The 16,488-nt window shown below is 46.7% G+C and overlaps 1 protein-coding gene across 1 annotated transcript in view; it reads left to right on the forward strand.

Annotated features, from left to right (window-relative positions):
- The first annotated feature begins 3,019 nt into the window (after positions 1-3,019).
- The window catches only part of LOC143767284 (uncharacterized), a 36,886-nt gene continuing 23,417 nt past the window's right edge, over positions 3,020-16,488 (forward strand). Inside the window, exons 1-5 of the mRNA XM_077255501.1 lie at positions 3,020-3,093; positions 5,188-5,337; positions 5,467-5,646; positions 5,729-5,852; positions 5,933-6,027. Of these exons, the coding sequence (XP_077111616.1) occupies positions 3,067-3,093; positions 5,188-5,337; positions 5,467-5,646; positions 5,729-5,852; positions 5,933-6,027 (576 nt within the window). The 5' untranslated portion in view covers positions 3,020-3,066. The remainder of the gene's footprint in view (positions 3,094-5,187; positions 5,338-5,466; positions 5,647-5,728; positions 5,853-5,932; positions 6,028-16,488) is intronic.

The following is a 16,488-nucleotide window of genomic DNA, read 5'->3' on the forward strand; positions in this document are numbered from 1 at the left end:
CCGGCCAAGTGAGTGCTCCCCGTCCACAGATAGTGGAGAAATAATACAGCAGATAATGGATGTATGGATGACCATGTCATTTTTGTCAGTCTTTGCACTTAGTGCATAGCCTTTATAAGTCTAGGAGTGCCACTACATGACAATTTGAACAGGATGTGTATGAAGCCCTCCTTCATGTCTAATACAGAGTGTATCTCTATCTATCTTCCATCTAATTTTTGTCAGTTATTGCTTCCTTCATAAATTACACTGAAATTTCCATTTTTTTTAATAAACAATTAATAAAAATACATTAAATTAATAAAAAAATAAACTTTGGTTTACTTCAATGTATTATTTTTTATATCCTTTTTAAATATTACCTTATATACAAGTCATTATACAGGAAAAAATGTCTTCGATTTTGAATGTTTTATTGTCAGTCCTTAAAGTGGAGTAAAAGTGTGACACCATTGTTCTTAGCAGCGATCTGGGAGTCAGAGATGCTTCCAGGGATTTTTCCCATGCTGTTCTTCTTTCATTCAGCTGTTTTTCGGTTTCAACATTTTCACTGCCCCTCAGACCTCCTTGTAGGGTCTGCCAGAAAAATCCCCGGAAATCCCATTGACTCCCATTCTACTCATTACTCGAAACGAGCATTAGGAATTGCTCGGTTCGAGTAACGAGCATCTGAGCATTTTAGTGCTCGCTCATCCTTTTTTTTTTTTTTATCAGATACATTTTTATTGAATATGACAGAATAAAACAAGTATTACTTATTACATTTACTTTTTACTCAGGTGACAATTTTTAAAGTAAAGTATCCCTCCCTCTCCCCTGTCCCCCCATCCTCGCCCTAACCTTAGAGGCCATAACATAAGCAAACAACGTTCCTCGCGTTTTACACATATTCAAATAACGTACAATCACAACACCTGAAAACCTCTTATAGCGTCATATATCATCCCCACCACACTAGTTCCAATCAATCCACGGCTGCCATATCTTGTGGAAAAGATCCAACTTGTTTCTCTTGGTGTAAATACTTTTTTCCAGTAGAAGTATATGATCCGTCTGTGTAATAAAGTCTCTTCTAGTCGGAGGTTCCTCTCTAATCCAAAATTTAGCGATCAGCTTTCTTGCAATGAATAACAATCTTGCAATTACTATTTTGGTCATATTAACCTTTGTTATTTCTTCCACGTATCCCAATATACTTACCAATGGGCTTCTAGGGACAATGCACCCATACACCAATTCAATACGATTCAATACTACTATCCAGAAGGAAGACAATCTTGGACAATGCCACAACATATGCAATATATCCGCCTGAGACTGTGAACACCTTGGGCATTCAGAATTAGGCCTCAATCCAGCTTTGAATAACCTTTCAGGGGTTCTTTATGCCCTATTAATTACAAATAACTGCGATAACCTCCCAGGTTCACTCATAGAGATCTTAGAAAACAAACAAAGAGAAAGAACCACTCCAAACGATACCGCACACCACTACTAAATACAAATATAAAAAGGTAAACTTTTATTGATGCAGTAATTTAAAAACATCTAAAAATGACTGAATCCCCACCAAACCTCAGAAGATCCCGCCAAATGTAACAAGGGTCAAGAAAATATACATATCTACAATAACATGTGTTAATATACCTAATACAGAATGCCAATATATGACCTGACCCTTTATCTAATAGCCCAAATGGCTAGTAAATACCCCGGGGGTGAGTATGCACAGAGGGATAAATAGCCACCTGTCTGGTTAGAACATACCACAACAGTCAATACCATACTATACCCTGCCGTACCTATGTGCCAAAAAGATTGCCAGAATGCATGGATAGAAACGAGAAAAATGGCACAAACACAAATGATGCCACAATGTATAAACAAACTTGCCTGTACTACAACGGTAATAGCCGCACTGCTATACTCCATAAAGTGCAAAGGAGCGTTGCGCCATGATCTCTGAATAAAGGCACAAACTCAAATGAGGCACAGAAGGAAACCTGAGACCAGCGATGCGCGGGACCCAAACCGAGGCAGGTGACCACCGGGGAAGAAGGAGAGGGCAAGGATCAGCGTGGGGAAAGAACCCTACGCGTGTCGCCGTTACAGGGACAGCTTCATCAGGAGAAGGTAATGAGGGAGCAATCAATGTAAGTTTAAATACCTTGCGGTACGATCTGGTCAGCGCGCGAAGAGTGTAAAGCCGGAACCGGAAGTGACACAAAGAGGGCAAAAACGGAGGACAGGCAGGCGTCCCTGCCAAAAGTACATGATGCGCACGCGCCAGAGAGACTCAGCGCGGCGCATGATGAACGATGCAAGAGGCAAAGAATATATGAGGAATAGGAGAGCAAAGGGTCAAATGAAAATAATAACGGAGTAGTCGGACATAGAGCAAAGCAAACATTTGCAGGTGGAATAAACAATGATACATAAACGACAAACAGTGAAACATATAACCAGACAAGGCATACAACAAATATACAAACAAAACATACGACCTACGCAAAAAACATGCATGTATACACAAAATGATAATAAACACAAAAGAAATAAACCGGCCAGTGTAGTAATTGTACTTGCTATTCCAATAATAGCGTAGGTTTATAATGCAAAATATTTGAAATAAGCAACAAATGCTATGTGCAGAGAATATCAATTGGATACATGTAACCCACATATAGTGATAAGAAAACCATAATAAGGCTGGCTGTAATTTATCTTTTTAGTATTGATGGATACATGCGGCTCCGCTCCGTACACCTCGTACACACACGGCTCCGCTCCGTACACCTCGTACACACACGGCTCCGCTCCGTACACCTCGTACACACAGGGCTCCGCTCCGAACAACTCGTACACACATGCTCTGCTCCGTACACCTCGTACACACACGGCTCTGCTACATCCACACTGTACTTCCATCCTGACCCCACACATAAACTTCCCCTCATCCAGCAGAGTCCTGCATATATATTACACTGAGGCCCCTGATCATGTGACCCCTGACTCCTCCCCTCCTGTGACCTCATCACAGGTCCTGTGCGCACAGAACAGCCATATATGTGGTGTGCGGCTCTGCAGGTGGAGGTAGGTGCTGGAGATTCCCCATTACTGGGCGGGGCAGGGGTCATTAACCCCTTAGTGACCGCCAATACGAATTTTTACTGACCTGAGATATAAGAGAATTACCTCCCCATACAGGTGACAATCCAGCAGCTGTTGGCTGTACACTATAGCTGACAACCTGCGGCATCAGCCACAATCAGTGTTGGCACCAAACATGGCTTTTTAACCCCTTAAATGCTGCTGTCAATAGTAACTACAGCATTTAAATGGTTAAGGCCGGTCTCACACGTCCAGATAATTCCAGTACCGGAGAAATCGGTACCGGAATTATCCGTGTCCGTGTGCTCCCATGGCACATCAGTGTGGCACACATGCGGCAGCCGTGTGCCGCCTGAGGACCACACGGACCGTGCAGGAGAGACAGCGCTACAGTAAGCGCTGTCCCCCCAGCGTGTGGTGCTGAAGGCTGCATTCATCTCTTCTCCCCAGCAGGAGAGAAGAGATAAAAGATCAAGTTTTTCTTCTTTTTTGTTAAAAATAAAGTTTGCAGGTGACCTCCTGCCTCCCATCCCCAGTGTGCCGCCCGGCCCCTTGCAGAGAAATACTTGCAGAGAAATACTCACCCAGCTCCCACGATGTCTCCACTCTCCTCTCAGCGCCGGCCCCTTGTCCTGTGTGAGCGGTCACGTGGTACCGCTCATTACAGTGGTGAATATGCGCATATTCATCACTGTAATGAGCGGTCCCACGTGACCACTCACACAGGACAAGCTGCCAGCGCTGAGAGGAGAGTGGAGACATCGCGGGAGCTGGGTGAGTATTTCTCTGCAAGTATTTCTCTGCAAGGGGCCGGGCGGCACACTGGGGATGGGAGGCAGGAGGTCACCTGCAATCTTTATTTTTAACAAAAAAGAAGAAAAACTTGATCTTTCATCTCTTCTCTCCTGCTGGGGAGAAGAGATGAATGCAGCCTTCAGCACCACACGCTGGGGGGACAGCGCTTACTGTAGCGCTGTCTCTCGTGCAGGCGGTACGTGCACACGGAGGAGAGTGCACACTGTACGTGCTGCCAGAGAAAAACGGACATGTCTCCGTGTTTTCAACACGGACACACGGTCCGTGAAAACACGCTGACGTGTAGAGCCCCATTCATTTGAATAGGTCTACGTGTGTCAGTGTCTCCGGTACGTGAGAAAACTGTCAGTACACGTACCGGAGACACTGACGTGTGAAAGAGGCCTAACAGAGTGTGGGGGCTCCCTCTTTGTCCCCATTGGCACCCTGAGATCATGATTGTGTGGTCCTGGTGTTCGCCATGGCAGTTCACAGCTAAACAGCAAGGTTAGAGTCTGCCAGCTACAGTGACCTGTTAAGCAGTTAGTGACATTTAGGTGGTAAAAATAAACTTCTTCATTCCTGTCATGTCACTTTGTATTAATTCCTGAAAGCTATTTTGAATACGTTGAGGGGTGCTGTTTTTAAAATGGTGTCACTTTTGGGGGTTTCCAATATATAGGACCCCAAAGTCACTTCAAAACTGAACAGGTCCCTAAAAAAAATAAGTTTAGTACATTTCCTTGAAAAAATGAAAAACTCCTGCTACATTTTTAAACTTAAATGCTGACAAAATAAATCAACATTTTGCAAATGGCGCTGATGTAAAGCAGAGGTGGGAAATGTTATTTATTAATGTTTTTCTGTGGTATAACTATCTCGATTAAAGGGATAATCATTCAGTGTTTGAAAATTGCTAATTTTAAATTTTTTTTTTACAAATTTCTGATATTTTTATGAAATAAAGAAAAACATATCAACCGAAATTTACCATTACCATAAAGTATAATATATGACGAAAAACAGTCTCAAAATCACTGGAATATATATAAGCCTTCCAGAATTAGCCTGGTCACTAAGGGGTTAACCACTTCACTGCTGAGCCTGTGATAAGTCCCTAATAATAATATTATAATAATCTCTATAATGGGACTGTGTGTTATACCGGGGGCAGGACTGGGCCATGACTGGATGTAGTGATCATGTGACTCCGGTAACAGCTCCGGAGATTTCTTACATGGGATCTTTATGATGTTACATCATTATCTTCTCCCCATTCAGGTCCCTACAATATCGGATCCTCTCAGTGGAGATCTTCTATATAAGAGAATTCTCCTGAGTGACCCTACAAGGATGGAGAGGGACAGGGACAAGATGGTGGAGAGGATATTACACCTCACCCTAGAGATCCTCTTCCGGCTTACTGGAGAGGTGAGAGATTCTGATGACGTCACATTACATCATTCTTATCTATGGGAATAACAGATGGACAGAACTGGAGAGGTGAGGACTCTGGGAATGTCTGTAGTGAGGTTTATTAATGTGTCTCTCCATAACCAGGATTACACAGTAGTGAAGAAGACCTCTAGTAAGCGTTGTCAGGACCCTGTGTCTGAGGGATGGGGAAGACCCCTGAGCCCTATCATGGGGCCTCCACCTCACCCCTTGATACATGAGGACATCAATAACCAGAAGATCCTAGAACTCACCTACAAGATGATTGAGCTGCTGACTGGAGAGGTGACACTGCTGGGAATGCTGGGACATTATACAGTAACACTATGGAGGGATCGGGGGGTGACGGTATCATTGTATGTATCAGGTTCCTATAAGGTGTCAGGATGTCACCGTCTATTTCTCCATGGAGGAGTGGGAGTATTTAGAAGGACACAAAGATCTGTACAAGGACGTCATGATGGAGATTCCCCAGCCCCTCACATCATCAGGTAATAGACAGGACTAAATACACACGGCCTATAATTATCTGTATGTAAAGAATGATTTCAGTCCCTGTATGTGTTTCCAGTTCTATCCAGTGAGAAGACAACACCAGAGAGATGTCCCCGTCCTCTTCTACAGGACCGTAAACAAGAAGATCCCAATGTTCCTCAGGATCATCAGGTAGATGGAGAGAAAGTGTCATGAGATCTCCCCTATGATGTGTAGAAGGCTGTGAAGGTCTTGTGTTCAGTCTTGTTTTATCCACCAGTATTATACACTGAACAGACAATTTATTAGACCCCCACCCTTTCTTAACTAAAACTATTCTGTTTGGAAAATAGACACATGATATATAAATGAGTAAAATAAAGAATTAAAAAATAGATGACCGCGAGTGCAGCATAAAATGAAGTGATCAATTTTCGTGTTCATTTCACATAAGAATGGGAAAATCTAGCATTTTAAACGATACATTATTAGTGCTTGATTAGCTACGGCCAATATTTAAAAAAAAAAACTAACTGTGAAACTCATGTTTTTATGTGCAATCATATCCAGACTATACTGAGATTATTTAAAGTGAACCTGTCACCTCCCCACCCAGGGCATTTTTAAGTAAAAGAGCCACCTTCAGCTGCACTAAGGCTGCATTCTGTGAAGGTGGCTCTTATGTTTAGTAACCCTAGGAATGCTGAAATACACTGTGTGCAGAATTATTAGGCAAGTTGTATTTGAGAGGATTATTTTTATTATTGAACAACAACTATGTTCTCAATCAACCCAAAAGACTCATAAATATCAAAGCTTAATATTTTTGGAAGTTGGAGTGTTTTTTTGTTTGGATTTTGCTATCTTAGGAGGATATCTGTTTGTGCAGGTAACTATTACTGTGCAGAATTATTAGGCAACTTAATAAAAACCAAATATATTCCCATCTCACTTGTTTATTTTCACCAGGTAAACCAATATAACTGCACAAAATATAGAAATAAACATTTCTGACATGCAAAAACAAAACCCCAAAAAATTAGACCAATATAGCCACATTTCTTTATGATGACACTTAACAGCCTTCCATCCATAGATTCTGTCAGTTGCTTGATCTGTTTACGATCAACATTGCGTGCAGCAACCACCACAGCCTCCCAGACACTGTTCCGAGAGGTGTACCGTTTTCCCTCCCTGTAGATCTCACATTTTATGAGGAACCACAGGTTCTCTATGGGGTTCAGTCAGGTGAACAATGGGCCCATGTCATTATTTTTTCTTCTTTGAGACCTTTACTGGCCAGCCACGCTGTGGAGTAGTTGGAGGCATGTGATGGAGCATTGTCCTGCATGAAAATCATGTTTTTCTTGAACGATACCGACTTCCTCCTGTACCACTGCTTGAAGAAGTTGTCTTCCAGAAACTGGCAGTAGGTCTGGGAGTTGAGCTTCACTCCATCCTCAACCCGAAAAGGCCCCACAAGTTCATCTTTGATGATACCAGCCCATACCAGTACCCCACCTCCACCTTGCTGGCATCTGAGTCGGAGTGGAGCTCTCTGCCCTTTACTGATCCAGCCTCTGGCCCATCCATCTGGCCCATCAAGAGTCACTCTCATTTCATAAGTCCATAAAACCTTTGAAAAGTCAGTATTAAGATATTTCTTGGCCCAGTCTTGACGTTTTATTTTATGTTTCTTGTTCAAAGATGGTCATTTTTCAGCCTTCCTTACCTTGGCCATGTCCCTGAGTATCGCACACCTTGAGCTTTTTGCTCCTCCAGTAAAGTTGCAACTCTGAAATATGGCAAAACTGGTAGCAAATGGCATCTTGGCAGCTTCACGCTTGAATTTCCTCAATTCATGGGCAGTTATTTCTCCTACGCCTCATTGGGGACACAGACCATGGGTGTATGCTGCTGCCACTAGGAGGCTGACACTAAGTGATACAAAGAAAGTTAGCTCCTCCTCTGCAGTATACACCCTCCTGCTGGCTCTCAGCTAACCAGTCCTTGCTTAGTGTCTGTAGGAGGCACTTGGGTCTGGTTTAGACCCCAACGTTTTTATTTATTTTTTTACTTTTCTCTAAATTTTTATTTTTTAATTAACGGAGTGAAGGGGGCAACGGATCCTTTCAAGGTTCCAATCTCCCCCGAATCATCAACAGGTGAGCACGCCGAGTATACCTCCCCGTACCCTCTCCTGCGACGTGGGAAGCCATGCCTGAGCTCACTTCAGGGGCGACGGTTCCTTCAGGTCCCGATCTCCCCACACCAGCAACGGGCGAGCACATGGAGTGTCGCCTCCACGTATCCTCTCCTGGAGCTTGGCCTACAGCTGGACAACTGGCCCTGTCCACCCGGGGGCTGAACTCCATGGATGTACAGAGGCCCCTCTCTCTTTGGCGTCCGAGCAGCCCCCACTGTCCCACCACTGTTAAAGCGGATGGCACAAGGAGACGGTTCCTCTCCACCTCCCTAACAAAGGGATGATGGATTGAGGTTTATCCCTCTATCCCTGCACCGTCCATGCTGCAATACCTGACCTGCAGCAGAACAATACAGTGCGCGCGCTTCCTCTGCGCTGAAACCCAGTGATCGCGGCGGCTCCATGCCGGGACGCGCACCGATGGTGAGTGGATCCAGTAAGCGATGGGACTCTGCAGTGGGATATTCACATGCTGACAGGCAGCCTCAGCTTCCCTGTGGCCCACCTTCCTGAGGTAACGCTCCGGCTGGCTGCACAAATTTAATAATAATAATAATAATAATAATAATAATAATAATAAATTTAGCCCCCGGTTTCGGACGATGTGTAGGCCGCATCCTGGAAGCCGTGCCCGCACTATGGCGTGCTAAGGCGGCTCCGCCCACCTTTTCTGGCTCTTCTTCCCTGGCACAGGAGCGATCGCTTCCCTCAGCAACGCTGGTATTGCTCACGCTGACTGCAGAAATTTAGGGCCCAGCTTGGGCCTATTCATGGAAGTCATGAAGCTCCGCCCACATCACGTCTGTGGCCCCGCCCCCCGAATTGGCGCCTCTCGCTCTCTGCGAGACTTTGCTACCTCTGCAACTCCCAGTGGCCATCCTGGTCCACCCTACCAGCACGCTCACACAGAGGCTATGGTTTTGTATTAAAGGGGCACAACGACTCTGCTATCCGGGTAAGGAAGACTGCACTCTTCCCCTGCATGACCAGTATTCCTGATCTTAAAGGCACATGACCAGTATTTCCTGGTCTTAAAGGCACATGACCAGTATTACCTGGTCTTAAAGGCTCGTGACCAGTATTCCTGGTCTTAAAGGCACATGACCAGCATTCCCTGGTCTTAAAAGCACATGACCAGCATTCCCTGGTCTTAAGGGCACATGACCAGCATTCCCTGGTCTTAAGGGCACATGACCAGCATTCTCTGACCTTAAGGGCACATGACCAGCATTCCCTGGTCTTAAGGGCATATGACCAGTCCGAAACCGGTCACCCAAAATGAGCTCAGGAGCCCTCCGCCGCCGATCCCAGCTTATCCCAGAATACCTAGTTCCCTGAGTGGGCTTCGTCACTTCTGCAACCCATGGATTCTCTGACAAGAGATTGAATCCCTCCGTGAACCCTCTGTGGCTCGGAGTGCCTGCAGGACCAATATAGATGGTCTCTTTCCTTCAGGCTAGCAGTGGCCGCAAGTATTCTAGAAACGTACAGGCGTCTAGAAACGTACACGCGCCTAGAAAACGGAAGTTTAATTTCCTGATCCCTCACCAATGATTTGCTGCGAAAAAGTCTCGGAATATGGATCGGATATTGCCTTGGTTCTGAACTCACCAGAACTTCAGAAAAGGATGGATTCGCCTATTTATATCATTAACCAATCTCTGTAGATTGACGAGGACTTCGGTTCTACTCTAGATCATGCAGTGTCCCTCATGAGGAAACTAAACCCCCTCGCAGAGCATTTGCCATTCACCCGGACAGGGAGCGTCCGGATAAGCAATCTGCTGGACAGAAACCTCGGCAAGTATGGTATCCTTTTTCAGCCAACATGCAAACACGCGGTGTGTTCCCTCCACGTTTTCCCACCTAAGACGTGAGATGCCATGCCTGGCCTGATTCTTAAGGGCGACGGGTCCTTTTAAAGGACACCGATCTCCCCACACCAGCAATTGACGAGCACATGGAGTGTCGCCTCCATGTATCCTTCTACAGCCAGGCCTAACGCTGGACAACAAGCCCTGTCCACCCAGGGACCTTAACTCTGTGGATGTACAGAGGCTCCTTTTTTTGGCATCCGAACAGCCCCTCTGCATCTCCAGTATTTAGCAGATGATGCAAGAAGGCGGACAATCTTTTTCCACTTCCCTGTTTAGAGGATGGTGGATCGAGGGTTCATCATTTTAACTCCACACAGTCAAAAGAGAGCGGCGATAGTAAGAAACGGTTTTTCCTCCTTCTGCATGCAGCCGCGCATTCTGCCACTTGCCATACTAACCTGGCAGAATCTCCTGTGATATACCTACCAGTATCCCTACCCGATGGATCATCAATTAAAAATACAACCGACTGTCAGATAGCAAATCTAGTTCGTTCCGTTTCGCGGCCTCCAGTTCAGCGCTCTACCCTCCCTTAGCCATCGCATGTGTTGCTAGAGCAATGGTCTCTTGGTCAGAGACCTTAACTATTTTGATTTCCTATAGACGCAACCAGCAGTGGATCAGTTGTCCAGGACGGTCTAGATCTAAGGGATCTTGGTTCCAAAATGGGGACCGAAAAGTAAGACCGACACTGAACCTCAAACTTCTACCACTTGTTAGGAGTGTTCTGAGGAAAATTGGTGACGACAATGGAAGTGGTTTCCTTCTCTCCTATGTTTTCTGCAGGTCTATCAGGCTTTCAGAGAGTAGTCTCTGAGCTCCTTCCTCATCCAGGGAAGATCTTTTCTCCCTGTTATGAGTGACTACCGATGCCAGTCCTCTCCTCCTGATCATTGTTCTGGGGATCCGAACCATACAGCTAGTTCTACAACAGGTCCACTGCCTACTGGCGGGTTACCCCATCCGATTCAATCGGACAATCCCACGTCTGTGCCATACGTCAATCATCTAGCAGGTACCCACAGTCAGGCATCATGGCCGAGGTACCTCACATTCTCTGTTGGGCCACAGTCTATCATTTGGTGATCTCGGCACTACTCATCTCAGGTGTAGAACTCTGGGCGGCGGATGCCGTCAGGGTCCCGCCTCATGTGAGTGGGAACTTCACCCGGAAGTCTTCCATCGGATGTGTCTTCTCTGGAGCACTAAAGATGTAGGTCGGATGGCATCCAGACTGAACGCCAATGTACTCTAGTTCATGGTTCGGCCTCCAGGTCCAAAAGCCATCGCAGTGCATGCTCTGGTTCTTGCATGGTACCAGTTTCCTTCACCCCTCTTCCACTACTTCCGAGAAGGGCCCCAGTGATCCTGGGAGATCCGCACTGACCATGTCAGGTTTTTTTCTCGTTTGCTGAACTAGTATTTTTCCATCTTATTGCAACAAAACTGCAAATATGGACTTCCTCGCAGGGAGTCTTCACATGTGGTTCTTCCCTATCGCATACCGTTAGATCTTTGGGACCTTAATGATCCTGGGAGTCTTACAGTAGACTCCTTTTTGATCCGGACAGAGTTTACTATCAGGGAAGATCGCCCTTTTTTCTCTGCGATCTCCTCATCCTGACGAGACTTCGAAGCTTGCCGCTAATAAGGGACCTTTTTTCCCTTATTACCATCAAAGCTAGGTTGTCTACAGGCAATCATCGTCCCTTGTTACCAAGGTAGTATCTTATTTCCACAGTTATGAGGGCATCGTTCTTCCCTCATCTCTTTCGGCACCAGTCCACATAACGGAATGGGTTTCCCATATTCTGGACGTGGTGAGTGCTCTGAGTAGGTACGTCTCGAGGACGGGTCCTTCCGAAGGTTAGACACTTTATTTAGGCTACCTCACTGTAAGAGGACTGCTTCCTGACGGCTACAGGAAGGGTTTAGCTGTTTCATCAGCCATGTTAGCTTGGTGGATTTGTTACACCATCCAGGAATCCTTCCGTGTTAGATGTCAGCCTATCTCCCTGTCTATCAAGGTTTCTTGATTCTAGGCACCAGGCGTCGGCACAGCATGCCTGCAAGCTTGCGAGGTCGTCCAGTCCGCATGCATTCCTGAAGCACTATAATTCCCAGACTTCCACAGATGTGAGTCTGGACAGGCGGACTCTGCAGGCCGCGGTGGTGCACTTGTAAGTAGCGGTTACACAGGGCCTTATCTGATGTTGTCCCCACCCAGGGACTGCTTTGGGACGTCCCACGGTCTGTGTCCCCCAATGAGGCGTAGGAGAAATAGGGATTTTTGTGTACTCACTGTAAAATCCTTTTCTCCGAGCCAATCATTGGGGGACACAGCTCCCACCCTGTTTTTAGCTTGTGCTTCTGTTATAATCTGACATGCTATACTCTCATATATATAATGTGACCAGGGCCGGACTGGGACTAAAATTCAGCCCTGGCATTTGAAGTTACACAGGCCCACTTGTCACATGGTGACTGTATAATATCTTTGTACACTTGTAGGTTACAAGAAGTGAGGGGAGTGTAACACGACTATATAACATATAATCACAGCTGTATCCAGCATTACAGCTCAGTCCTATTTATTGCTTTTAGTTGCAGTACCCAGAAAAGCCACTACTTTACCTACATAACTGGATCTCGTAGATAATGAAGGGATGAAACAACCAAAGGCTATGAAACCTCAATCTGATGCTCCATATAGTTTGCCTACAGCCACTTTTGGTTCCGCTGCGCAGCACGAGACCCGGTGACTCTGAAGAGCGGTGACATCAGTAACGTCACCGCTCTTAAGATATTCTGGGTCTTGCGCTGAGCTCGGCGACTGTGAAGAGCGGTATTGTTACTACCGTCACCACTCTCCAGAGTCGCTGGGTCTCGCCAGGTCTGGTCTAGTAGTGGGGGTGTCTGATAGACATCTCTCCATTACTTCGCTTCCCTCAGCAACGCTGGTATTGCTCACGCTGACTGCAGAAATTTAGGGCCCAGCTTGGGCCTATTCATGGAAGTCATGAAGCTCCGCCCACATCACGTCTGTGGCCCCGCCCCCCGAATTGGCGCCTCTCGCTCTCTGCGAGACTTTGCTACCTCTGCAACTCCCAGTGGCCATCCTGGTCCACCCTACCAGCACGTTCACACAGAGGCTATGGTTTTGTATTAAAGGGGCACAACGACTCTGCTATCCGGGTAAGGAAGACTGCACTCTTCCCCTGCATGACCAGTATTCCTGATCTTAAAGGCACATGACCAGTATTTCCTGGTCTTAAAGGCACATGACCAGTATTACCTGGTCTTAAAAGCACATGACCAGTATTACCTGGTCTTAAAGGCTCGTGACCAGTATTCCTGGTCTTAAAGGCACATGACCAGCATTCCCTGGTCTTAAAAGCACATGACCAGCATTCCCTGGTCTTAAGGGCACATGACCAGCATTCCCTGGTCTTAAGGGCACATGACCAGCATTCTCTGACCTTAAGGGCACATGACCAGCATTCCCTGGTCTTAAGGGCATATGACCAGTCAGAAACCGGTCACCCAAAATGAGCTCAGGAGCCCTCTGCCGCCGATCCCAGCTTATCCCAGAATACCTAGTTCCCTGAGTGGGCTTCGTCACTTCTGCAACCCATGGATTCTCTGACAAGAGATTGAATCCCTCCGTGAACCCTCTGTGGCTCGGAGTGCCTGCAGGACCAATATAGATGGTCTCTTTCCTTCAGGCTAGCAGTGGCCGCAAGTATTCTAGAAACGTACAGGCGTCTAGAAACGTACACGCGCCTAGAAAACGGAAGTTTAATTTCCTGATCCCTCACCAATGATTTGCTGCGAAAAAGTCTCGGAATATGGATCGGATATTGCCTTGGTTCTGAACTCACCAGAACTTCAGAAAAGGATGGATTTGCCTATTTATATCATTAACCAATCTCTGTATATTGACGAGGACTTCGGTTCTACTCTAGATCATGCAGTGTCCCTCATGAGGAAACTAAACCCCCTCGCAGAGCATTTGCCATTCACCCGGACAGGGAGCGTCCGGATAAGCAATCTGCTGGACAGAAACCTCGGCAAGTATGGTATCCTTTTTCAGCCAACATGCAAACACGCGGTGTGTTCCCTCCACGTTTTCCCACCTAAGACGTGAGATGCCATGCCTGGCCTGATTCTTAAGGGCGACGGGTCCTTTTAAAGGACACCGATCTCCCCACACCAGCAATTGACGAGCACATGGAGTGTCGCCTCCATGTATCCTTCTACAGCCAGGCCTAACGCTGGACAACAAGCCCTGTCCACCCAGGGACCTTAACTCTGTGGATGTACAGAGGCTCCTTTTTTTGGCATCCGAACAGCCCCTCTGCATCTCCAGTATTTAGCAGATGATGCAAGAAGGCGGACAATCTTTTTCCACTTCCCTGTTTAGAGGATGGTGGATCGAGGGTTCATCATTTTAACTCCACACAGTCAAAAGAGAGCGGCGATAGTAAGAAACGGTTTTTCCTCCTTCTGCATGCAGCCGCGCATTCTGCCACTTGCCATACTAACCTGGCAGAATCTCCTGTGGTATACCTACCAGTATCCCTACCCGATGGATCATCAATTAAAAATACAACCGACTGTCAGATAGCAAATCTAGTTCGTTCCGTTTCGCGGCCTCCAGTTCAGCGCTCTACCCTCCCTTAGCCATCGCATGTGTTGCTAGAGCAATGGTCTCTTGGTCAGAGACCTTAACTATTTTGATTTCCTATAGACGCAACCAGCAGTGGATCAGTTGTCCAGGACGGTCTAGATCTAAGGGATCTTGGTTCCAAAATGGGGACCGAAAAGTAAGACCGACACTGAACCTCAAACTTCTACCACTTGTTAGGAGTGTTCTGAGGAAAATTGGTGACGACAATGGAAGTGGTTTCCTTCTCTCCTATGTTTTCTGCAGGTCTATCAGGCTTTCAGAGAGTAGTCTCTGAGCTCCTTCCTCATCCAGGGAAGATCTTTTCTCCCTGTTATGAGTGACTACCGATGCCAGTCCTCTCCTCCTGATCATTGTTCTGGGGATCCGAACCATACAGCTAGTTCTACAGCAGGTCCACTGCCTACTGGCGGGTTACCCCATCCGATTCAATCGGACAATCCCACGTCTGTGCCATACGTCAATCATCTAGCAGGTACCCACAGTCAGGCATCATGGCCGAGGTACCTCACATTCTCTGTTGGGCCACAGTCTATCATTTGGTGATCTCGGCACTACTCATCTCAGGTGTAGAACTCTGGGCGGCGGATGCCGTCAGGGTCCCGCCTCATGTGAGTGGGAACTTCACCCGGAAGTCTTCCATCGGATGTGTCTTCTCTGGAGCACTAAAGATGTAGGTCGGATGGCATCCAGACTGAACGCCAATGTACTCTAGTTCATGGTTCGGCCTCCAGGTCCAAAAGCCATCGCAGTGCATGCTCTGGTTCTTGCATGGTACCAGTTTCCTTCACCCCTCTTCCACTACTTCCGAGAAGGGCCCCAGTGATCCTGGGAGATCCGCACTGACCATGTCAGGTTTTTTTCTCGTTTGCTGAACTAGTATTTTTCCATCTTATTGCAACAAAACTGCAAATATGGACTTCCTCGCAGGGAGTCTTCACATGTGGTTCTTCCCTATCGCATACCGTTAGATCTTTGGGACCTTAATGATCCTGGGAGTCTTACAGTAGACTCCTTTTTGATCCGGACAGAGTTTACTATCAGGGAAGATCGCCCTTTTTTCTCTGCGATCTCCTCATCCTGACGAGACTTCGAAGCTTGCCGCTAATAAGGGACCTTTTTTCCCTTATTACCATCAAAGCTAGGTTGTCTACAGGCAATCATCGTCCCTTGTTACCAAGGTAGTATCTTATTTCCACAGTTATGAGGGCATCGTTCTTCCCTCATCTCTTTCGGCACCAGTCCACATAACGGAATGGGTTTCCCATATTCTGGACGTGGTGAGTGCTCTGAGTAGGTACGTCTCGAGGACGGGTCCTTCCGAAGGTTAGACACTTTATTTAGGCTACCTCACTGTAAGAGGACTGCTTCCTGACGGCTACAGGAAGGGTTTAGCTGTTTCATCGGCCATGTTAGCTTGGTGGATTTGTTACACCATCCAGGAATCCTTCCGTGTTAGATGTCAGCCTATCTCCCTGTCTATCAAGGTTTCTTGATTCTAGGCACCAGGCGTCGGCACAGCATGCCTGCAAGCTTGCGAGGTCGTCCAGTCCGCATGCATTCCTGAAGCACTATAATTCCCAGACTTCCACAGATGTGAGTCTGGACAGGCGGACTCTGCAGGCCGCGGTGGTGCACTTGTAAGTAGCGGTTACACAGGGCCTTATCTGATGTTGTCCCCACCCAGGGACTGCTTTGGGACGTCCCACGGTCTGTGTCCCCCAATGAGGCGTAGGAGAAATAGGGATTTTTGTGTACTCACTGTAAAATCCTTTTCTCCGAGCCAATCATTGGGGGACACAGCTCCCACCCTGTTTTTAGCTTGTGCTTCTGTTATAATCTGACATGCTATACTCTCATATATATAATGTGACCAGGGCCGG

This window comes from Ranitomeya variabilis, chromosome 4 (genome assembly GCF_051348905.1).
Source record: "Ranitomeya variabilis isolate aRanVar5 chromosome 4, aRanVar5.hap1, whole genome shotgun sequence".
NCBI classification, from domain to species: domain Eukaryota; kingdom Metazoa; phylum Chordata; class Amphibia; order Anura; family Dendrobatidae; genus Ranitomeya; species Ranitomeya variabilis.